This window comes from Physeter macrocephalus, chromosome 14 (assembly GCF_002837175.3).
Source record: "Physeter macrocephalus isolate SW-GA chromosome 14, ASM283717v5, whole genome shotgun sequence".
Classification (NCBI taxonomy): Eukaryota; Metazoa; Chordata; class Mammalia; order Artiodactyla; family Physeteridae; genus Physeter; species Physeter macrocephalus.
This window is the reverse complement of record NC_041227.1, coordinates 76,696,028-76,720,912: the sequence shown is the minus strand read 5'-3', so window position 1 is coordinate 76,720,912 and position 24,885 is coordinate 76,696,028. Positions and strand designations below refer to the sequence as shown.

At 43.6% G+C, this 24,885-nt stretch overlaps 2 protein-coding genes across 9 annotated transcripts in view; one reads left to right on the top strand and one right to left on the bottom strand.

The window, feature by feature from the left end:
• Positions 1 to 1,087, top strand: part of LOC102974876 (radial spoke head 10 homolog B) — a 38,998-nt gene extending 37,911 nt beyond the window's left edge. For 4 of the 6 annotated variants that reach the window (XM_028499182.2, XM_028499183.2, XM_028499181.2 and 1 more), the window contains one exon: positions 254 to 1,087. In XM_028499182.2, coding sequence (XP_028354983.1) covers positions 254 to 428 — 175 coding nt within the window. In that variant the 3' untranslated portion in view covers positions 429 to 1,087. The remainder of the gene's footprint in view (positions 1 to 253) is intronic. The other 2 variants (XR_008619199.1, XM_028499184.1) reach the window with 2 other exon arrangements.
• Positions 1,088 to 2,433: 1,346 nt separating this feature from the next.
• The window catches only part of CCZ1 (CCZ1 homolog, vacuolar protein trafficking and biogenesis associated), a 27,747-nt gene continuing 5,295 nt past the window's right edge, over positions 2,434 to 24,885 (bottom strand). For 2 of the 3 annotated variants that reach the window (XM_024119845.3, XM_028498346.2), the window contains 8 exons: positions 20,618 to 20,699; positions 18,348 to 18,409; positions 17,936 to 18,047; positions 11,190 to 11,223; positions 10,425 to 10,542; positions 4,303 to 4,461; positions 3,890 to 4,017; positions 2,434 to 2,775 (listed from right to left, as the gene is read on the bottom strand). In XM_024119845.3, coding sequence (XP_023975613.1) covers positions 2,720 to 2,775; positions 3,890 to 4,017; positions 4,303 to 4,461; positions 10,425 to 10,542; positions 11,190 to 11,223; positions 17,936 to 18,047; positions 18,348 to 18,409; positions 20,618 to 20,699 — 751 coding nt within the window. In that variant the 3' untranslated portion in view covers positions 2,434 to 2,719. Of the gene's footprint in view, positions 2,776 to 3,889; positions 4,018 to 4,302; positions 4,462 to 8,696; positions 8,749 to 10,424; positions 10,543 to 11,189; positions 11,224 to 17,935; positions 18,048 to 18,347; positions 18,410 to 20,617; positions 20,700 to 24,885 lie in introns of all 3 variants that reach the window. The other variant, XM_028498347.2, reaches the window with a different exon arrangement.

Below are 24,885 nucleotides of genomic sequence, written 5' to 3'. Positions count from 1 at the left end.
CGGCATGTGGGATCCTCCCGGACCGGGGCACGACCCCGTGTCCCCTGAATTGGCGGGCGGACTCTCAACCACTGCGCCACCAGGGAAGCCCTGCACCACTTTTTATTTCAGGCAAAGTGATGACAGTTTAGTTGTGTTCACAAAAACTGTTGAGATCCAGGTATGGACTACTTTACACCACATACAACATAAAAACTGGTTTTAAAATTTCAAAGACAAAAAAAGATACCTTCTTGTGTTTGCTTCTTGTTAGGCTGAACAGCTTGAGAGAGGAAGAGACCAAAAGGCAAGACTATGAGGTCTCCATCACTGTGATCAAGGAACCAGTGGATGCCACATCCTTGAATTTCACGCCAAGCCCCCTGAAAGATGACACAGTGGTGTCCCAGTCCAGCAAATCCACTGCAAATAAGAAAAAGAAAAAGTAGACATCACTGGGTTTGTAAATGAGCCACGAGAACAAGCAGGTATGAAGGGAATTTAGAACCAAAGCCTGTAACAAATTTCCTACCCAATAAAATTACTTGTGTTTTACTTCTTGTCTAAGTGTTTCTTGAAATACCCCTACCTGGGCCCACTGGGTTTTGGGTTTCTAATATGGTTGGATCACTGAAATGCCTGCGTTTTGACAACTGAGCTGAATGAAAATACACACATGTGGGTATTAAATGAGTGTGTATTCATTGTTTTTTTTTTTTAAATCCAAGTATAAAACTGGTGATTAAATTTAGAATCTGATAAAACCAGTGGGGAGTGAAGTTGTTTAAACGTTTCTTTAGGCCTCCCCTGAGCCTGGCACGCCTGCTTTGCCCCTTGTAACCGCCCTGTGCCCACATCCTACCTGTCCTTCACATGCTGCCTCTTACATGGCCTCTTCCCTGGTCCTTTCCCATCCATTCCCACAGCATCGCAAACAGCACTGCATGGACAAAAGGCCGAACGACGTAGGATAAAGAGCCAGGTGTGCAGTCAGCAGTTAAGTGAACACTTTAAGTCTGTTAGGAAAATGTTACAGTTAATAGCTGTGTTAAATATAAGAGTAACCACCAAAAGCATAAAAATACAATCTAAAGCTTCCAAACTAGCAAAAAGGAAGGAAACTATCATCTGACATAAAGCTGGGAAAAAGAATAAAAAAAGAATGGAAACAGAAAACGCAAAAGATGGCAGGGAAAGTACAAATCTACCCGTCATCACCAAGCAAACAGGTTAACTCACCTCTTCCTCCCCTTCAAAATCCCATAAATAATTAGATTGGGTTTAAAAAAAAATAGAAATTCACTTCAATGTTATTCTTTACAAGGCAAACATCTTAAACAAAATCAGAAAGGATGAAAATAAAGATATAGAAAAAGATGTACCATGACAATCTAATCAAGATGACCGGAATAACAAGCAATGTTAAGAACAGACAAAACAGAATTTAAAGCAAACATCTGCATGATACAGATAAAAATAAAGATAACAATAAAAGGACCAACAACCAAAGAGATACATTACTCACATACACCGTACATACTAGCCTTGCAAGAGCAGAGAGAATTACAGGGAAGACTACAGCCATGAGGGAAGAAACAGATCAGAAAGACACACACTTAGTAAGGATACAGATCATTTTACCAACTGAACTACAAAGTTGGAACTAACACAGAGTTAGCAACCAGGATGTAACAGAGAATAAACACTGACAAAAACTGTGACTACGTTTTAGGTCGAAAACTGCAACAACTTCAAATAATACATCAGAGACCACGATCTATTTTTGCTGCAATTACTAAGTCAGCAATAAACACACAGTAAAGAAAGCCTAAGATCACTGGAAACTAAAACATACCATTTTAAATAACTCACGGGGTAAGGGGAAATCATAAGGGAGATTGTGAATTAGCGGGTGACAATGAAAATAACTGCAAATAGATGAGAAGTCATTTCCCTGCTCCACCCTAACTCACAGGCTGGGTGCGGGGGGCTGTGGAGAGCTCCTATCAGGGCCGGGTTGGTGCCGGTTTTTCCAGACCATGCCCGGCTGGTTTTCAACCAAACTCTGGGATGTCCAGACCTCCAAAAGTTAAGTTAAATCAAATCCCGCCAGGCTTAATCTCAGCTGTGAGCATGCAGGTGGGGCTGTGCCTACCTGGGAGCTCTACGCGGCTTTATGTTTGGGGCACACCGGGGCACTTGCATTAAGTTCTTTGTCTGATGTTTATTTGTGGCCTAAAAATCACATTATTGCTCAAGATAAAAACCAAGTCCAGCAATTACTTCGGGCAAATGCCTCACAGTTTACCACTTCAGGCCTAGGGACTGGGGAAGGAATCCCAACTCTGAGCACCTTTAGCTGCTAGAATATTCCTGAGGATGAAGCAGGGACCCGTGGCTGGTGTGGCTCTACAAACAAGCAACCAGAGAGACTCAACGCACGACCAGAGTTTTAAAAACGTTAACAATTTATTAGTCTTATTTTCCAGTAAAATAGTTACATAATGTCAAAAGAATGGAATGAAAGAGATGTAGCTGACTACCTTTAATTCCACATAAATATTTAAAATCTAAAAACCTCAGGGGATCATCAGGCTGAGTAGAAATTTGATTCTTCAAAGCAAGTATTGCTTTACTATTGTCATTAATCCAGTCAATAATATGACCAATAACCTGCAATGGTAAACAAAATGCTTGCTGAGCTGTTTTTTTAAAAGATGTTTCGGTGAGCCCTTGTCAGTCAATCCAAGAAGAATATGTTATTGAACTGCGTCGCACAAAGCTTCTTGACCTCTTCTGCAAAAAGAACAGAAAATGGTGAGTAAGGTACAGAAATTCTCACTTAAAAGGTTATATAATATATATCAGTACCTTAAATTCCCTAGAGTAAAGCTGGTCATAAATAAAGGTCTGCATTAATTTTGACCTTAAATCTCAGAAGCCTTGATAAGAAATGTTAAGTCGAGAGAGAAGAAAAGGCCTGACGCACAGGATATTTTAACACTATGTAACATTGCTTCTTTGGGCCTGAGACAGCTCAAACCCAAAGTGTCTAAGACACCCACGGGTTGCGGGGTGAGGAGCACAACTTCTAAAATCTTGAGGAATCTGATTCAGAAACACAGAAACTCTCGCTGCAACCCTGAATTGTGGATCCGGAGCTCCAACAGTGGCGTCATTATCTGGACTTTACTCAATTCCCGTTTTAAGTGAGGCGTGTAGGGGCTTCCCTGGTGGCGCAGTGGTTAAGAATCCGCCGGCCAACGCAGGGGACACGGGTTCGAGCCCCGGTCCGGGAAGATCCCACGTGCCGCGGAGCGACGAAGCCCTGGTCTGGGAAGATCCCACATGCCTCGGAGCAACTAAGCCCATGCGCCACAACTACTGAGCCTGCGCTCTAGAGCCCGCGAGCCACAACTACTGAAGCCCGCGCGCCTAGAGCCCGTGCTCCGCAACAAGAGAAGCCACCGCAGTGAGAAGCCCGCGCACGGCAACGAAGAGTAGCCCCCGCTCGCCGCAACTAGAGAAAGCCCGGGCGCAGCAATGAAGACCCAACGCAGCCAAAAATAAATAAATAAATAAATGAGGCATGTATTCCCTGAGGCTGTTTCTAATGCATAGACTATTAATACAAGTACTGGTATCAAGAGAAAAATGTAATACACCCCAGAAGATGTCTGCAGAAGAAACCTCACACCTGACTGTCCTTACAGTTGACACTTGGGGTGCACTGCCCCACTGTCCCACTCCTGAACAGACCAAATGATGATTTCTTTTAAGCAACGGGGCATCTGTTTAAAATCTCAACAGTCATGATTTGTTCTATTTAGCATGCTCCTTAGTACACTGAAAAGATAGTTCTTAAATAGCAGTAGCATTAAAATTCTGCTCAAATACCAAACCTATTTACCATTTACTTCAATGAGGTTTGCATTTTTTTGATTCAAAATAACATACAGCTCCCGCTGGTCAGACTTTTTCCCAACAACCCAATAATCACTCATTGCTTTCACGATGATTTCTTCATCTTCATCCACTCTGTAAGAAAAGAGTTTCAAAACGCAATTGTTTATTTTATATATATAGCTGGGTTGTGAAAAACATTCTAAAACAAGAAACAGGGAACGTGAGCCATTTGAAAAGTTCAGGGAGTCCCCTGTGAGTGACCAGCCCCTGCTGGGCTTAACGGTGTTTGGAACTGGCGCCCAGGGAAGGTGGTCAAGACCTCTGAAGGGGCCTGGGGTCACTCGGTTTTTGAAGATGATTCCTTTAATGTCTCTTATTAGAAAGTGGACGCCTAACTGGTGAGGTGGTTAGAATTACCTTGTAAAATCACTGTTGATGTCACCCAGAATCTTCATTAAATCTGGATGAACAGACGTAAGTGACACACTGGGTGTTTTCCTCATGTGAATTGTACTTTTTTCTGCTAAATTCATATGGTTGAAGTAGATAAACTTAAACTGGGGTTCTTTTTCAGACCTGTGAAAACATGTTATGGAGGTGGTAACTTTCTGAAAGAACAATTACCCAAATGTACAACTACACTGTAAAAACTCTAAATGTGGAATGGCTAAGGTGGTATTTTCAATGGCTGGGCCTTCAAATCAAGAACCTCAGTTAAGACGTAACATTCAGCAGTAACTTATTGGATATCCGTGAGGTATTCAAAATGACTGAATTTCCCAGCGAGCTCAAGTATGTACTTTTAAAACCGCAAATATTTTAACCATTATGTGATGATTTTTTTTTTTTTCAAGTACAGTGTTTTATAAATGGCAGTCACTCAGTTATTTGTTCACTTAAAAAACAAAAAACAAAGTAAATCAATGCAGGTCATTTACCTTCCAGTGAAGGGATCAGCAAACTATGGCTCTGGGACCAAACCAGGCCCTGTTTTTCTAAATAAAGTTTTACTGGGACACCCATATGCCTATGTATTGCCTACAGCTGCTCTCACGCTTAAAGGATAGTTGAGTACTTGGAACATACACAGCCCACAAAACCTAAAGTACTTACTGTTTGGTCCTTTGCAGAAAAAGGTTGCTGACCCCCGTACATCTCATTTATCCCACAGCTGCATGTATGTAAACTGCCACAGAACGGAAGCTTAGCACTGTAAGTAACAAAGCTTTCATCATCCTACTCAGAGACCATTCTAAAACGTATGAACCTCCTCTGAAGTATTTAATTGGGATTTACCCTTTTATTATTCTGGATGACTGGGCAATGCTACTTCGCTGTCTCCCGGGTCAGAGTCTGAGGCCCCTCGGGGAGCCACCCTGACAGCTGGGCCACTCGGCTCTCAGGGGTCTCCCCTCCCTCACCTCTGACTGTGCCTTCAATTCACAATCGGGGGTCTGTGTGAGAGCCTGGGCAGCCCTGCCACCGGGGACCAGAAGCCTTCTCTGCTTACTACAGGGGGGGCAGCCACGCTCGGGGGGCTGAGGGTGCCAGAAATCCGACCTCCGGGGAAGTGGGTTACTACTGTAATACTCTACCTCTAGGCAGAGAAAGAATGTGGATGGTTTAGTTCCCAGGACAATGAAAACAGAATTCTTATAAAACCAGAATTTGTTTTTAGTAGGCCCCTAAATCTAAGAAAACCAAGTATAACTACAAGAAAAATTATCTGGAAAGATGAAAATTTTAAAAGAAGTTTGGAAAGAGTTGTAAATTTAGTTGTTTGGACAGACTAACTTCTATGACCTTCGATCAGGCTTAAAGTTCTGGTTATTTGTCTAACACTCTGTGTGGCGTTCCTCTTTCTCTCATTTATAACATGTACAACACTCTTCTAAGAAGACCGGAATTCTTCCTTTGGTAACCCCACATGGACATTCACATGAGAGACGTTATTTAGGTAGTCAGGACAGGGCAAATGTGGCCTCTTTCCACTCCACCCACCATGAAGGATGATGTAAAAACGAAAATAGAAAAAAACAGTTACTTGCAATGTACTGTTAATAAAAGAAAACAAGATCTGCTCACATTAAAAATAGGGGGGATTCCCTGGTGGCACAGTGGTTAAGAATCTGCCTGCCAATGCAGGGGACACGGGTTCCAGCCCTGGTCCGGGAAGATCCCACATGCCACAGAGCAACTAAGCCCGTGCGCCACAACTACTGAGCCTGTGCTCTAGAGCCCGCGAGCCACAACTACTGAGCCCGCGTGCCTAGAGCCCATGCTCTGCAACAAGAGAAGCCACCGCAATGAGAAGCCCGCGCACTGCAACGAAGAGTAGCCCCCGCTCGCCACAGCTAGAGAAAGCCCGGGCGCAGCAACAAAGACCCAACGCAGCCAAAAAAATTAATTAATTAAAAAAATAAAAATAAGAAAAGATAACAAGATCTGCTCACATTAAAAATAGCAGGGCTTCCCTGGTGGCACAGTGGTTAAGAATCCGCCTGCCAATGCAGGGGACACGGGTTCCAGCCCTGGTCCGGGAAGATCCCACATGCCGCGGAGCAACTAAGCCCGTGTGCCACAGCTGCTGAGCCTGCGCCCAGAGCCCGTGAGCCACAACTACTGAGCCCACGTGCTATAACTACTGAAGCCCACGCGTCTAGAGCCCGTGCTCCGCAACAAGAGAAGCCACTGTGATGAGAAGCCCGCGCACCACAACGAAGACCCCATGCAGCCAAAAATAAAATAAATTTATATTAAAAAAGAGGTCACAGGGATACCTCCCATGAGTAAAGAGCATCAATTTTACTGAGATGCCAGAGACTTAAATGTTTAAGCACCAGTTATGTGAAAACCTTTCCAAACTTCCAAAGCCTACCTGGAAAGGTTACTGTGAGCTGTGAACCAGGGGAGGAAATGACCAGATCAGATGTTCAGTGCACACCTAACTGCTCGCAGAGTTTCGCCTGTGGACTTGGGCAGCTGGCTGGGAGCAGGGACCAGCTGTGGTTTTCATTTGTTCTGGGCTGTGTTCCAGAGAGCGGAAGGTCCCCAGATAGATGATTTCTAGATGAATATGGCTACTGGCCATTCCTCACTTATCAGACCAAACTTAAGGCAAAGAAGACTTCCTCCACCCCGCTCCACCACTAAACACCACTGACCACAGCCGGGGCCAATTCTTCCCATCTCGCTTTCCTCCTGCTCCTCCCCGTGTCCAATCCTGGGTCTGATCATAACCAACCCTTACTGTTAATGGTTACGCTCCTCACTTGTGGTACGAATCCCAGCGCAGTCAGCCTCCTAGGCAACTGGGTTACTTTACACATTTATTCAAGAAGACTGATAAAAAAGGATTATTAAAAAAAATTGCTCACAGGAAAGAGGTTCCTTTTCTAATAACTTTCTACATCCTTCTCCTCCTTCCTGCCTTTTCAAATTTAATATTAGAATTGGCTAGTGAATAGGGGTGTGTGAAAGAAACAAAAACTAAAGTCTCAGATTCAGAAAACTATCGATTTGGGGGAAAATTTTAAGTTACAGCCCTCCTGCAAGCTCTTAAAAATTCTAGGTGAATTAGAGATTTAACACAGAAAATAAAGCCAGGAATGTACCAGAGATAAAAATGGGACATTTTTACAATATTGGGGTGGAAGGCCCCAAGTGTGCCACTAAAGACAAATCCAAAGGCAATGATTAATAAAACGGACTAAATATAAAGGAGAGAGGATGCAACAATACTAAACAATACTAATGCAACAATACTAAAGGGTATTACGTTAGGAGTGCTGATGTAAAAGGAAAAAGACAAAGCACTTCAATGGAAAGAGCCAGAGGACGGGGACAATTTGTGGAGGAGACAGAAATGCCCATAAACAGACGAGGAGATGCCCAACCTCAGTGTCACTGTCAAAGTGCGAGAGCGTGGAGAACAGGAGCTGGTGGCACTGGCGGGAGGGGAAGAGGGCTCTACCCTTGCGGGAGCCGAGCCACACAGTACATGTGCATTTCCTTTGCCCCAGAGCTCAATCCTAGGGATTTCTCTGGAGGAGATAATTAGGTGTTTAAGTACCAGACTGTTCAATACAGAACTGTGTAATACTAATAGCCATAACCAGCCCTAACCGTTAAATGCGAGAACGAATAAGCAAACAGAACACACCTTTCCTATTAAATACCACGAAGCCATTGAAGAGAATGAGGTAGGTCTGTATTTATTGGTTTAAACTGATGCTCATACCATATATTTATTTAAAGCTACAGATTTACAGCATGATATATTTTCAAAAGTCCATGTGTAAAAAATACCATGTGTGTATGTCACTGTGTTTATATGGGTGTACAAGTCCAGAAAGACAGAAGCCAAATAAGATTTCCAGTATTTCTATTTTGGAATCGTTTAAAACTTAAGGACATAAATTACTCTCAAAATAAGAAAAAATAATAAAAATAATAGAATTTTAAGTTCTGGAGAAGAAAACAACTGAGGTGGCCCACAAAGGAAAAGAAACCAATCACCAAACAAACCTACTTCACACCATTCTCTAAAGGGCTGACCCCAATTTCATAAGGAACGTTAAGAGCTGCAGTTTATAAATCTGGACTCAACGCTAAACACTGGCGCACAGCCCTGTGGGCACTTTCTAGCGGGGGCTGCAGCCGAGACAACAGAGGCCCCGGAGCTGGCCTCTGGGATCAGGACGGCTGGCTAACATAGCCCCCTCTGCCCCCCAGCAACGCCCCTGACATGCTGCTGGCTGGGGGCTTTCCTCCCTCAGGGCTGCCTCTAATTTCTCTGGGATATGACTTACGGCGGTCCCAGGACTGGCACGTAAAATGGCTTGATTTGCGTCAGAAGGATTTCTGGAAGAAAACTACATTATCTGTTGTGCTCAGAAGGTTTTATCTTCAGTCAGTTGATGGTTACAGTTTGGCAGTCGAAGCTCCTTATCTATAACATCTCAGCTGCATCGAGAACCACGTTCAGGTCATGGTTTCAAAGATAAGAGCAACTGCGTTCCTAGAACTCCCGTTACCGGGCACGCGCCTGAATTGTGTGGCACTTATTTTACCGTCACGTTTGCCAGGTACCCTCTCCCCCCGGGGCTGACAGTGCTGCTCAGTGATTCTCCCAGCGGTCAAGAAACTGTCCTTTAGACAGGAACTGACAGATGTGCGCCCAAACACACATGGCAAAACGCCGATGGAAGAATCTAAGTGGGGGTACATGTGTATCCACTGTACAATTTTTTCAACCTTCCTATGTTTGAAAATCTTCATAATAAAATATCGGAGAGAAAACTGCTGTCTAATGATAGGATAATTAATATCCAAGGCCATCTCCTCTGTACAATCCCAAAGAGGGTTAACCTGATTTGTAAAATAAAAGGTACCAGACAGCAAGTTTACCTCTGGATATTTGTCAGTGAGTTACTTGATATTCATCATATCTGCCGAAAGCACAGGCAGAGCAGTTAAAATGTCCAGTCATCTCCCAAGGGTTTGGGGATGTAGGTAACTACACTTGATCATTCTCCACTCATAACCTGCATGATCCAACACAGATTTAAGGCACATGCTTCCTTCAAAATTGAAAATCTGGCAGGTTCATGGTCAAAAAATTAGATTAAACAGCACTATCAAGATGTAAGTTGGTCAGGCACTTTCATTCCTTGGCTGTATCTTTTCTAAAACTACGTAAGCTGTCAGCAGTAAAAATCCACTTGCAGATACCAAACCTACCCGTGCTTTCACCTGGAGCCCGTGTGGGACCTCTCTGTGGGCTGGTGCTTATGTAAGACCACATACATACAACATATGATCACTGCAAGCACAAGGTTATATATAAATTCACAGCATTTTAGTAACTTCTCAAACACACGGGAAGCCCATATAAAGAAGCCTTTTATTCCTTAAAGTACTGTCCATCTACGCACTTTACAGTCATTCGACTTTGCACTGAGAAAGGAGTAGAAAGAGGTTCAGTGACTTTTCAGGGTGTTTTTAGAACCAAGGTGAGTTTAACCTCGAGTCTCCTGATACTCAGCCTAGAGCCTTTCAAGACGCCAGACTCAGCACCAACGCCTACTGGCTCACGTCACAGGTCACAGGCAACCTCACCAGGAACATTTCTGCACAAGAGGCAAAGTGCTTTCCGTCTACGCAAAGCAAAACCCTGCTGATTACCTCTGCCGGTGTGGATTTCACAGCCTGGGCGGGTTATGTGGGATGTAGGGTGAACTCACAAGGCCAAGACCACAGGCAGAGCTAGCCCACCTAACCCCACACGTTCATACCGCCATTAGGGAGGCCTGAGGGGATGCAGTAAGAGAAGACCCAGCCCTGACCGTCATCGTGGGGCAGAAAAACTCAGGAACAGCTCCCCAGGAAGCTTTGCAGACAGGACCAAACAACACATTTGTTCTCTGGATTCAGACATTATACGAACCTTAACACCATCCATGTTCTAAGCAAAAACCACCCTTATTCTTCCAAAGCCAGTTAAATGCTTGAAAGCAAACACAAAGCAAAGTACAAACCCAGATATTCTTTTGTTGATGTTAAACTGCTCACAAATGTCAGATGCCAGCACTGTAAGCTGGGGCCCAACAATGCTGTCCAGTCTTCGGCAAAAGTCCAACGTAGGCTGGATAGAAGCTAACAACAAGTAATTCAAGAAACACCAGTGAGTGTGAGGACACTGTGTTAAAAAGGTCAATTTTCACTTTACCATCTTAACAACAATATTCAAATGAAAACTGTACTGATCTGGGAAATAATTAAATGATCAGATCCCCCTCCCTTCCCAAATAGAAGAGAAACAGAGGAGCCAGAATTAGTCATATTTAAGATGAAAAAGAGGCAAAGAACTATCTCACTGTGAATGTTGACTGAAGCACTCCCTGCGGGGTAGTAAATTGACTGCCTACCCCCAGTAGAACTAGGAAGGTCAAATATTTATTTAACAAACACTACACAGCACTCACAGGCCAGGCACTGTTGGCGCTTTACAAATATTCCCTCATTTAATCCTAAAGCCCACTTTGAGATGGGTACTCCCATAATCGTTTCACGGGCAGGAAGGCACAGAAGGGTGCCCAGGTCCTACTGCTGAGAAGCAGGAAAGCTGGGACTTTAACAATATTAGAAATAGCTGGTTAAGATGGCAGAGGCCCCAGATGGAGGCTTAATACAGCTCCCTGTTGCTACAACAACTTGTTTATCATTTAGGAACAGACCACAGCAAAGTGTAAAGAGAAAAGGCTTAGCTAATCAGGTGAAATCAGATACAGGTGTGTACCTACCATCGATCATAAAGCACACAGCCGCACTCATGGCCTGCGGGGGGAGGGCAGAAAAGAAACCAAAGATTAGATACTGGTACAAAAGAAGACTTAAATAATCAAATGCAGTGGCCTTGTTTAAATCTTTATTTAAATATATCAACTTTATAAAGACTTTTTTAGTCAACTGGAGAAATCTGGATAGGGTCTGGATAATAGATGGTATTAAGGAAGTTACTAACGTTTTTTGGTCCAGTGTGATAATGGCAGGGTGGTGATGTTAAAACAGAGGTCCTTATTAGTTACAGACACAAAATGAACTATTTATAAGGGAAATGAGGAGATGATTTAAAATGCTCTAACAAAAAAACAGAACATGGGGCTTCCCTGGTGGTGCAGTGGTTAAGAATCCACCTGGCAATGCAGGGGACACGGGTTCCAGCCCTGGTCCGGGAAGATCCCACATGTCGCGGGGCAACTAAGCCCGTGCGCCACAACTACTGAGCTAGTGCTCTACAGCCCGGTAGCCACAACTACTGAGCCCATGTTCCACAACTACCGCCCTCGCACCTAGAGCCCGTGTTCCACAACAAGCGAAGCCACCACAATGAGAAGCCCGCTCATCGCAATGAAGAGGAGCCCCCGCTCACCGCAACTAGAGAAAGCCGGCGCGCAGCAATGAAGACCCAACGCAGCCAAAAATAAATAAATAAATAAATAAAATAAATTTATTTAAAAAACCCAAAACACCAGAACATGTAGAGAAGAGAGATGAAAACATTAGCATATTATTAATTAAGCTGTGATAGGTACCTGGGTATTCATTATTCTAATCTATTTTTGTGAATGTTTGATAATCTCCATTAACACAAGTTAAAAAAACCAGCAAATTAATGTCACCTCGTCTCACTTTTTATTATAGCAAATACTGCAGTTATGACATGAGTAACAGGAACCTACAGCAAGCCAGATCATAAATAAATAGCCCCAAATATTTAAATTTATCAAAGCAATGTATAGTGTTAGAAACAAGGTCAAACAGAACATATAGGCTTATGACGAAAATGCAAAAGACTTCCTTCTCTGAGGCCTGTTCCCCCGGCAACCACTATTAACGTTCTAGATAACATGGTTAACGCCACTGTCGCCTTTGGCCGTCATGATGGATGAGGCCCCTCTCCAGCCGCTCCCCCCACCCCCAGAGCTTACAGCCCCTCTAGTTCCTCCACTGGATGGTCACCTTACAGTCTCAAATGGCTCACTTCTCAGCCACCAGTCACAGGCACAAGCTCCTGAACTGCCACTTCTGAATGAATGAGGATATTAACATTGCCCCTGTCCCTGTACCTCTCCCCACTTCTGCCTCTCAACCTCTATCAGCTGTTGACTTCATTTTTTTTTTGCGGTACACGGGCCTCTCACTGTTGGGGCCTCTCCTGTTGCGGAGCACAGGCTCTGGACGCACAGGCTCAGCGGCCATGGCTCATGGGCCCAGCCGCTCCGCGGCATGTGGGAATCTTCCCGGACCGGGGCACGAACCCATGTCCCCTGCATCGGCAGGTGGACTCTCAACCACTGCGCCATCAGGGAAGCCCTGTTAACTTTATTTTTAAGTGGCCAAAGTTAATAACATTTATGCTATTTTGTAACCGAATCATAATTATTATTTGCCCATAAACAGGCTGCAAACTGGGTGACTTACAGGCCAGTTCCATCCAATATAGGTGTTTCTTTGTGTTTAAAGTAATTTTGACTTAGACGCCAACTGGTTTTCTACCAAAATTCCAATTCCAGCCTCTCCTAAAGCGTCAAGAGATCTGGGACCACTGGCTCTTCACTCTGGTCACTACCTGGCAGACCTGCGCAATGGCTGGTCTCCTTGGGACACGAGCTCTGTGTGTCACAGGGTACTGAAGCCTGATCCAGCTTGCTTCCCTTATGTCTGCCTCAGGCATTTGCACAACTGATCTCTCACAGGTTGTTTTTTTTTTTAAGTGCCTTTTAAAGTCTCTATTTAAAAAGTTGAAGAATTTCAAATATATTAAAAATGTACACAGAATGGTATACGTGAACCCCATTGACCATCGCTTTCTCAATAACTGTCAACTCATGGACAATCCTGCCCCATCCACCTCCCCGATCCACATATTAATGCTCTCTCCCAGTGAAACACCATCAATGGAGAAAAATATAAAAAGCAATCACTTAAATTTCCAGAGGGAAATTGTCCTAACGGCAGACAGCAAATGGAGGAATGGTTATAAAAGATAATCTACTACATCTTAGTATTACAGTCTCTCAGCTTTATAGCTGTAAACACATGTATTAAAAAGAAGAAAGATCTCAAATCAATAATGTAAACTTCCATCTTAAGACCTTGGAAAAAAGAGGAACAAACTAAACCCAAAGCAAGCAGAAGGAAGGAAATAATGATTAGAGCAGAAATATAGAGAACAGAAAAACAGAAGAGGAAAAAATGAAATCAAAAGATGATGCTCTGAAAAGATCAACAAAACTGAAAAATCTTTAGCTAACCTGTCTAGACCAAGGAAAAAAGAGAGAAGACTCAAATTACTAAAATCAGGAATGAAAGGAGACATCATTACTGACTTCAAAGGAAAAGAAAGATTATAAGGCTATATTACGAAACATTGTACACCAACTTGAATAACTTAAAATGGACAAATCCCTAGAAAGATACAAACCACTGAAACTAACTCAAAGAGAAACAGAAAATCAGAAAAGATCTATAATAAGAAAAGAGACTAATTAACAATTTAAACACTACCCACAAAGAAAAGCCCAGATGTAGGTGGCTTCACTGTGACGAAACATTTGAAGAAGAATTCACACCAATCCTTCACAAAGTCTTCCAAAAAACAGGGTGTTAGGGGGCTTCTCTGGCGGCGTAGTGGTTGAGAATCTGCCTGCCAATGCAGGGGACACGGGTTCGAGCCCTGGTCTGGGAGGATCCCACATGCCGCAGAGCAACTAGGCCCGTGAGCCACAACTACTGAGCCTGCGCATCTGGAGCCTCTGCTCCGCAACAAGAGAGGCCCGCGTACCGCGATGAAGAGTGGCCCCCGCTGGCCGCAACTAGAGAGAGCCCTCACACAGAAACAAAGACCCAACACAGCCAAAACTAAATTAATTAATTAATTAATAAAAAAACAAAACAAAAAAACTGATTAGACCCTTTGTAAGTTTATTAAAAACAAAACAAAACAAAACAGGCTGTTAACCCTGATACCCAAACCAGACAAAGACTTCAAAAGGACCCCTGAACTAGCAGTTGGTGTGAGAAGTGAAGGTGATCTTGGGCACCCTTGAACTTTGCTACCATAAGCCACTGAAATGTACACTTTAAATGGATGAATACACGCTGTGTGAATTATATCTCAGTAAAGCTGTTTTAAAAAAAAGACACAGGGACTTCCCTGGCGGCGCAGTGGTTAAGAATCCGCCTGCCAATGCAGGGGACACGGGTTCCAGCCCTGGTCCGGGAAGATCCCACATGCCACGGAGCACCTAAGCCCGTGCGCCACAACTACTGAGCCTGTGCTCTAGAGCCCGCGAGCCACAACTAGTGAAGCCCGCGCGCCTAGAGCCCATGCTCCGCAACAAGAGAAGCCACCGCAGTGAGAAGCCCTTGCACTGAAACGAAGAGTAGCCCCTGCTCGCCACAACTAGAGAAAGCCCGCATGTAGCAATGAAGACCCAATGCAGCCAAAAAGAAAGAAAGAAAGAAATTTATTAAAAAAAAAAAAAAAGACACGAACTCTTAATGTAACTGAAATGCCATCATCACACCTAAAATTACATCTATGGTTGACTCTAAAAATGAAAATCCAATACACAACACAGCAAGCCAGGTTCATGTGTTCCTTCATTAAGGGATCAAAGTCATTACCCCTGAGTCATTCAAAGGAGAATAAGTTTCGCTTGACATAAAAATGGACATTTCCCCTCCAATTACTGCTCTAAATTATGCCTCATTTTAGTTTGGCTCATTTTCAGACCACACCTTTTTGTATACTTTCCCTACAATTCCCTCCTTCCTCACCACTCCTTCACATCACACATTGAATCAAATCTCTTTTTTTTTTTTAACTGTTTTTTTTAAATTTTATTTTCTGGCCATGCCCTGCAGCATGCGGGATTCTAGCTCCCCAACCAGGGATCGAACCCGTGTCCCCTGTATTGGAAGCATGCCTCTTAACCACTGGACCGCCAGGGAAGTCCCTGAGTCAAAGCTCTTAGTCATACTACCTTATGAATGAAGCCTCTGTTCATTACGGAGCCCCTGCCCCTAATACAGAGCCAGCCCCCCACCCCTCTGGTCCACTGTGGAAGCATCTCAGGTTAGAAGTCCCTCAGCAGATCTGAGGAGTGCTGTCATCTCAAGCCTTCCTTTCACTGTTCTCATGGGTAAAATCCACTGTTCTGGATTCCAAGGTGTTTTGTTTCTTGGTTTCCTGACTTATTCTACTGAAATACAACCTCATGCAACATCCTAAGAATGGATGCACAGGGAGCCTTTTGAGACTTTTCATGTTTAATATCTCTCTCTTCTATCTCAGCCACCATCCACAGTTTGGCTTGGCAACCATTCTACACCAAAAATCATTTCCTCTCAGAACTCTAAAAGTCTTTCTTCCGTTGTCACCTGACATCTAGTGCTGGTAAGGAAACTGCTAATCTCAGCTTTATCTTTTATAGATGACCTGGTTTTCCTTCTGGAAGCTTTGAGGATCTTCTCTACACTTCTGAAATGGCCCACTATTGTGTGCGGGCATGGGTCATTCACATTTACTGTGCTAGACACTCAGTGGGCCTTTCAACCTGGAGAATGTGCTCTTCTTCAGCTACACATTTCTTCATAAGACCGCTTTACTAATTTCATCTCCTCCACTTTGTTAATTAGATGTTGAAATTCCTCTCTCTCATCTTTCTGCTCATATTTTATCGCTGGTCATTTCATCTTACATTCGGGGACAGGCCAACATCTTTAACACTTCTAATAAATTTCTGAAGTCAACAATTACATTTTCAGGGGGAGGGGAGATGAGGGGTTATTGCTTGGTGGGTTGGGAATTTCTATTTGGGGTGAAGAAAGGTTTTGGAAACAGTGCTGATGGTTGCACAACATACTGAATGTACACTGAATGGTACACTTAAAAATGGTTAAAATGGCAAATTTTATGTTATACATATCTTACCATAATAAAAATTTTTTAAATTATATTTTCAATTAATCTAAGTTTAACATAACCCCGAATCTCTGTCGTCCTATTTCATTTTTATAGATACAACTTCTAGGCTTCGTGGATGTTAATTTTTAAAAGTTCTCTTCTGATCCCAGAATCATTCTTGCATCTCTCAGGACCCACAGTTTTGGTTTTTACAGTCGCACTTCCGGATGAGGGAACCGAAAGGCTGACGGGGTGAAGATGCCTGGCCTGGAGCTGAGGGCAGCAGGGGCTGACATCCACGTGAGCCGCTCCAGCTTTCCCCAGATCATTACTTCCTTTCAGAAGCTCCTCAGTTTGCATCCAGGGGTAGATGCTCGGCGTCTGTGTTGAGCACGGGGAACAGGTGGCTACTGGCTTACATCCAACACTTCACTCACTCCCCTTCCTTCCAAGCTCACCGCCCGATCCTGACTCCTTGGGTCACTGCCTGCCTCCAAGCCGGACCTGCTCAGGCCCCTCGGGGCGGGAGGGAGGGCTCCTGCCGCAGCGCACCCTGTCCTCCACTCACATTCCAGGCTGGAGCTTCCTCACTCTCCTCTGCCAAACACATCTTTCCAACTTCCCGGAAGTTACAGGATCCCCCTCATCCTCTGATTTCATCTCCTTCCTGTGCACTTACGACATCACCTCTAAGCCTTTATGAACTAAAACGTAACTGCACTCTCAGGCGGGGAAGAAGAAAAACAACACAGGCTCAGCCTTCTTTCTTGAACCAAAAACTGCTTTAAAAAAACCCAACCTGGGACTTCCCTGGTGGCGCAGTGGTTAAGAATCCACCTGCCAATGCAGGGGACACAGGTTCGAGCCCTGGTCCGGGAAGATCCCACATGCCGTGGAACAACTAGGCCCGTGAGCCACAACTACTGAGCCTGCGCTCTAGAGCCCGTGAGCCACAACTACTGAGCCCGTGTGCCACAACTACTGAAGCCTGCGCCCATGCTCCACAACGAGAAGCCACCGCAATGAGAAGCCCACGCCCTGCAACGAAGAGTAGCCCCCACTCGCCACAACTGGAGAAAGCTAGCGCGCAGCAACAAAGACCCAACCAGCCAAAAATAAGTAAATAAATAAATTTATAAAAAAAAAACCCAACCTAACATAAATATACATCCTTACAAGATAATATCCTGACAGAAACTCAGACTATCCTTATGGAATTAGCAAGTCCACAGCTTTAAAATCGGAGCGAAGGCAGAATCCACTGGAGTGTGGGCAGGCATAGAACAACAGGCAACACCGGCCTTGACAGCCTCTGATCTGTCCGCGTGCAGGATGTGAAACATTTGAGTCACAGCCTCAGACAGTGACTCTTGATAATCACGGAACTACTGTTTAACGGGGACTGAAAGTAACCCTTTTACTCCAGAAAGCACCCATTTTGAGTTTTACAATAATCAGAACTTGCGACACCCATTCCAAGAAACACACGAGCTCTGTGCACCGACTAGTGTACCCGTGCAAGAGAGATTTACTTTAGCATCAGTCTGTAACCCTGGAGAGAAAGACCACTGTTACCTTATAAACAATTAAATGCAGCGCTTCATATGTGTCATCCGTATTTACAAAAATTTTGGGGAATCTGCATTTTGCTTCTGGATCATTAAGATTCAAGGGTCCAGTGAGAAATCTGAAAAGGAAGCACAGAGATGACTTGATTCAATTAGGCAGATTATAAACAGGAATATATAAACAGTGCATTCCTACAAGGGTGTTAATATACGGCCTTTTTGGGAAGCTAGACATTACTTAGAAAACACCAGATCAGAATATAAAAAAGTAATCGTTTTAATTCATTGGAAACAAAAGAATTTCCTTTGTTGATTATTGTCAATAAAGTAGCACAAAGGTAATTCAGTGGTCATGATTTTATCTTTACCAAAAAAGATAATAAAATCCAATACTGTCTCTCAAAGGCCAGAAGTCCTACCTTCCATAGTGCTGAAGATTCCCGGGCATTTCTGTCCTTATTGGAGAATCCCTTCCCGCCAACTGGAAACAAATTTAATGTTGACAAGTGACTTATTAGATTTCCTATATTCAAAGCTTTGAAAAACAGCATTTATATTTACTAGTTGGCTCCATGCCATTTTTCTATATCAATTTTCCATATTCCTCCCCACCAAAAAAAAAGGAGGGGGGATTACAGAGGTACAGAAAGAACTCACTGGTTTTAAACAGAACTATCGTAACTTCACTGTGCCCTAAATTCCACATACTGATTTAGTACCTTTTACAGCAATAACTGAACTCTCCCATGTGGTTAATACATGCTAGGTGACGACATAAATTATGTAATTTCATCTCATATGACCCCTATGGGGAATGCCGTCTTCCTATTTTCTAGAAATGGAAACAAGTTTGAAGATGTTCACCAACACAGCCAGCCCCTGAGTGGAGGGGGCAGGCATCAAACCCAAGCCTGTGTGACCTGAAACTCCCTGCCTTCAGCCATGACACGGTGCCTCCTCATAGATCTGTATTTGTAACCCATTCCTGGTTTCTTCTGCTGAAGATACACTACTTCAATGTGCATGGGAAATGAAAAAAAATTCCAAATCTAATAGTCACATTAGCTAAAACTTATTATTCTTCTAAAACTTTTTGATGTTCTTCTAGTCTATATAAAATTCTAGCATGTAACTGAAAATGAAAGATTGAAAAACAGTAAATCCAATAGTGAAAATGCACAGCTCTCACACGTGCAGCCTGTACTGAGAGAAGTCTTCACACATCCACGTCCTCACTGCCACTTCGTACATTCCTATTTTATAAGCCCGGCTCTTTAGACATATAATAAAGCACCAATAGAGTGTTCTGCTGTTACAATAGCACTGTCCACCATGGGAAAGCCTCCTGAAGGATACTTCTGAGGGTGTGGTTGGAAGCAGGTGCTTTAGCATCAGGCAGACCCCGACATCAAGTCCTGGCTCTGTCACTTACTAGCTGGGTGACACGGGGTTAAATCATGTAAGCCCCCAAGCCTGGGTCTCCTATCTGTAAGATGCAGATAAGGTACCCGGCTTTCAGGACAGCTGTCAGGATGGCATGAGATAATGCAAGTGTGCTGGGCACTTACACCGTGTCTGGCGTATGGTACACACTCCAGAAACGTTAGCCACTGTATTCAAACTACCCAGAAAGGAGCAAAGTGCAGGACCAGGTCCTTCTCAAAGCCTTGAGATTTCTTATCAAAGAGACTTTTTTCCTGTTGTTTCAAGTCATGGCCTTAAAAAAACAGAGCGAGGGAGAGGGTGTGTGTATGCGCTCCTGGGTCAAAATGATGATGTTATGGTTTACGAACACTTTTCACTTCCAACCTAACTAAAGCTAAAAGATACTTTGTGGAAAACACTGCAGTATTATTTACAGTTCTCTGCAGACAACTGAGAAATTAAGCATCAGAATGGAAAAGCCAGGCGGGAAGTATAAAATCAACTCAAAATCAGATCTCATGTTTGTACATGAAAAGACCACAGAATTAACCACTGTTTTGTCCAGGATCCCTGGCATTTTCAGAGTTCCCAGAACCTGACCTAAAAATCCAGTTTTTCCTCTACTCAATGAATTGCTCCCCTTAAAAACATAGCTTTGCAATTGCATTTGAACGTAACAAAATGAAGAAAAGCTGACATACGTGGTTTTCTGTGCTAAGTGACACACGCTAAATATATACAGTTGGCCTTCCGTATCTGAGGTTTCCACATCTGCAGATTCCACATTTGTGGATTCAACCAACCGCAGGTTGCAAATATTTGGGCCAAAAATTTCTTTTGAAAGTTCCAAAAAGCAAAACTTGAATTTCCCGCACACTGGCAACTATTTACATAGCATTTGCATTGTATTAGGGTGTTTTTTTTCAATTTTATTAGGTATTATAATAACCCAGAGACAGTTCAAAGTGTAAGGGAGGACGTGCGTAGGTTACATGCAAATACTATGCCATTTTATATAAGGGACTTGAGCATATGTGTGTGGATTTGGGTATCTGGGGAGTCCTGGGAGCAATTCCCCATGGATACCAACGGACAGCTACGTGACTAAACATCCCACTAATAATGTAAAATACAGATCAGAATTGCCCCACCCACCAAGTTACTCCACCCCCAAATCTGTGTGTGTGTGTGTGTGTGTGTGTGTGTGTGTGTCTGTCTGTCTGTCTATATATCTATTTATCTAGCGATCAGTACCCCATCATACCTCAGGTTCGATATGCCTTGGAAACAGAGATGTGGTGAGGTATTTGTATAAAATTCTCATGTCATCTTGTTCTAATCCACTCCTGAAACATCAGAAAAGCACTGTGTTAAAAGTCTGGAATTGATCTTCTGTCTTTCCATTGTTCTGTGATACAAGTTCATCTCTCTCTCTTTTTTTTTTTTTTTTTTTAACATATCAAAAAGCCCTTTCCTTGATGGAAAGTTCAAGAATGGAATGAATTAAACTCGAGTCCAGCACTAGAACTCTACCCTGACCTGCTAAAGGCTACTACTACATAGTTCTGCATTTTATATGCCATTTGAAGTAAAAAGTCACAGCAGATTTGATCTGCCTACCACGTGGGAGTATCCAGGGAGCATTAGCAGCTGCCACAGTCCCCTTCAGGTAGCAGGTTTCTGTCCACTTTCTGGGTTTCACGGTAAGGCCACTTTCTTTCACCCGGCATCCTGAACATACTGCTATGCTGTAGACGGGGAACTCAAATCGCTATGTCTCAGAAATGTATTTGGATTTTAATTCTCTCAATTCAGTGCAGGCAAAAAGTGAGAAGAGAAAGAAACAAACTTTTGGGCAAACCATCCAACCTGAAACGAGGCAAGACTAAGTGGCACCTGGAAAAGTACTGAGAAACTAGCAGGTGTTGTTGGACTCTACCTGAAACCGGTTTTTCAGATAAGGATATAAACAGACAATGAGTCTGTATCTGGGGTTTTTTTTTCTATTCAAGATAATTGAAAAAATCCTTGAGGAAGTCTAACTTGATATAAACCAAGCCTCTGCACCACATTCCAGGGGCTCTGTCTTCTTTCCCAGGGGAATCGCAGGTTATGTTAGAAGTCCGGCCTGGCTCGGCACAGAAACGCTGCCTGCTTCCCTGGACTCCTCCCGTTTGTCTTATCTCCTCCTCCTCCTACACCACCTCTCCTCTCCCATTTTCAGAATGTCTGTCCACAGCTAAAACTCTAAAGAGGCCAAACACCCTGAAGCAGGTTTGAAGCTTCCTGCCAAGTAGAACGAAGTCTCGGGTCCAAAGGTGAGGCCAAAACAGAAACAGCTGAGAACTGTCAGCGCTTGGCCTGTGACAACACCAATTCTGAAAGTAACCTGCAGCTGACCGGGCAGATGGACCTTTCAAATCACATAGAAGGTCCCCCACTCTTTTCTTTTGCAGAAATAACTGAGGACAGGGGAAAGAAAGAGAAAGACATAAAATAGGCTCTGGATGTTACTTTCCATTCAAGACATAAATCCTAGTGGAGAGAGCTTGCTAATGGTAAGCAGCAGACAGTATGTAAAGAATCATGCTCTGGGCAATTTCTTCCAGAGCTGCGCTTCCGGAAACAGTAGCTACTGGGTACACATCTGGCTACTGAACACCTGAAATGTGGCTGGTGGAAATGAGTGTAAAATACACACTGGACTTTTAGGATTGAGCACAAAAAGAATAGCTCGTTAATAATTTTTTATATTGGGCTTCCCTGGTGGCGCAGTGGTTGAGAGTCTGCCTGCCGATGCAGGGGACACAGGTTCGTGCCCCGGTCCGGGAAGATCCCACATGCCGCAGAGCGGCTCGGCCCGTGAGCCGTGGCCGCTGAGCCTGCGCGTCCGGAGCCTGTGCTCCACAATGGGAGAGGCCACAACAGTGAGAGGCCCGCGTACCACACACACAAAAAAAAAAATAATAATATTTTATATTGTTTACATGTTGAAAAAATATTTGAGATATATTGGGCTAAAAAATATATTGTTAAAATTGATTTCTCCAGTTTCTTTTTATTTTATTGTGGCTACTAGAAAACTTAAAACGATATTTGTGGCCTGCATTGTATGTTTATTGGACGGTGCTGCTCCAGAGCAGAGGACACTGAGCAGAAAACACCCTATAAAAGGAAATGGAAGACATTTCTTAACTACTTACTATGTGCGCTGTGCTTAGGGCTTTGCATTTATTATTGCGCTTAAGATTTAATGCTAGGCATTAAGTAATTTGATGCTGGTTTTCTGGGTAGAAAATTTAAAAATAAAATAAATCGCAGCCAGCTGTTCAGAGCATGAAGCAGCCAAGTAGGTGGTTCCCACTGTGCCCATGGGGAGGCCTGCCCGGGTTGTGGAATGTCCACTAGCTCCGACTGTAGCAACCCTCTTCCCAGTATCAGCCACCCCCATCCCTATTCCTGCTCCCCAACAAAAGTAAATGAAGTAATACTGTTGTAATTATGCTGGATATTACCAGTGGAGAAAAGTTGTTAAAACTGCATGTCAATCTTCAATAATCTCAAAATAAAAAGTAAAAACAGGCCTTCCCTGTGGCGCAGTGGTTGAGAGTCCACCTGCCGATGCAGGGGACACGGGCGCGTCCGGAGCCTGTGCTCCGCAACGGGAGAGGCCACAACAGTGAGAGGCCCGCGTACCGCAAAAAAAAAAAAAAAAAAGTAAAAACAAACAAAGAAACCCCCCAGAAACAAAAGTTCCTTTCTTAGCACAAGTAAACAAATAAAAGCAAACAAAACCTTGTACTGACAGGGCCACATGATTCAGGACTCTGTCAACGGCTCACATCAAACAGGAAACAGCCCACTAGTGCTCAGAAGTACAGACGTTCTCAAAGTTTCTCAAATAGTCATTTGATATGAATGATTTTAAAAAAAGAAAAATTATTCTTCTGCTCAACTGATTCATTTGCGTGGATGAGATGCTACTACTTTCTCAAGACTGATTTTTCTTTGTTTTATATATGATTGTGCCTTGTTTTCACTTCAATGCTAAATGGACTTCACCTGTTTTGCTCTAAGACCTCCACACCTGCTCTGAGTGAAGCCTCAGCTCCAGCGCTGTGAGCTGCGCACAGCCATGGTCCGGGTTCTGTGCACTTCTCCAGAGCCCGCCAACTCTGTTTCTGGTGGCGATGCCAAGTTATTCGAGAATCTCTTTCAGCAGGAGCATTACCGAGAATGAAGTGGCCATCATTCGACAGAATCCTTCACGGTAGGATCAGTTTAGTCTATAATACAGACTATGTCACTGTCAAGTGTTCAATTTAAAATAATCTAGCCAAGATCAAAGAGTTTGGTCAACTTTGATTAACTTAAGAAATAGCTAAGGCATTTATTCATAAAAGCATTCACCCCTGAAAAAGGAAATCAATTCACTAAAAAGAAAGTTCTCTCAAAAAACAGGCCAAAAACTCTGGGCGAGATAGTCAACTGACACCCTCCTCCCAACAGAGGAGGAGCCACTGCTAAATCCTTTCACAGCCGCTGCTAAAACCAAATCCACGAGTTAGACGCAACACCGTCCAAACAGAACTCTAAGGTATTTCCCACCATCTGCTTTGAGCTCACCATCAACGTTCTCGGAGCACAAACAATGTGCCAGAAGATACAAACACAAAAACCGAATGCGCTTGAGCAGCTGCCGGAGGGCTTTCAGCTGGCTGCTCCCCCGTGAACCTCAGCGGCTCATCACAGGCAGACCATTCTCAGCTGCGAACAGACAGGCTGGCTCCCACTCAAGTTTTCAGGGACCTCTCCCCGCGGTCTCAGGCACGTTCACACAGCTCTTCCAGAGTTCCATGTTTGGGAGTTGAAAGCTTTTAGTAACAGTTTATGTTTGCTTCTTATCAATGCTTTCATCAAAGAAATTATGTATTTGTCCCTACTACAGGACGCAAACACAGTTTGATGACAGTGGGTTACTTCCTAGTTTTATAGCACTTATAACTTGTTGGATATTTTTTAAAAATTAGCTTCCTTAAAAGAAAGTATGAAAATTATGGGCTTCCCTGGTGGCACAGTGGTTAAGAATCTGCCTGCCAACGCAGGGGACATGGGTTCTAGCCCTGGTCCGGGAAGATCTCACATGCCGCAGAGCAACTAAGCCTGTGCGCCACAACTACTGAGCCTGTGCTCTACAACTACTGAGCCTGTGCTCTACAGCCCACGAGCTACAACGACTGAGCCTGCGTGCTGCAACTACTGAAGCCCGCACACCTAAACCCCATGCTTTGCAACAAGAGAAGCCACTGCAATGAGGAGCCCGCACTCACTGCAACTACAGAAAGCCTGCGTGCAGCAATGAAGACCCAACACAGCCAAAAATAAAAATAAATAAATTTATTTTTTAAAAAAACGTATGAAAATTATGCTTTCCACATTTACCATACTGTTTCTTTGAAGATGTTTTTGGAAAAATACCAAAATAAAAATAGGATTCTTGGGACTTCCCTGGTGGCACAGTGGTTAAGAATC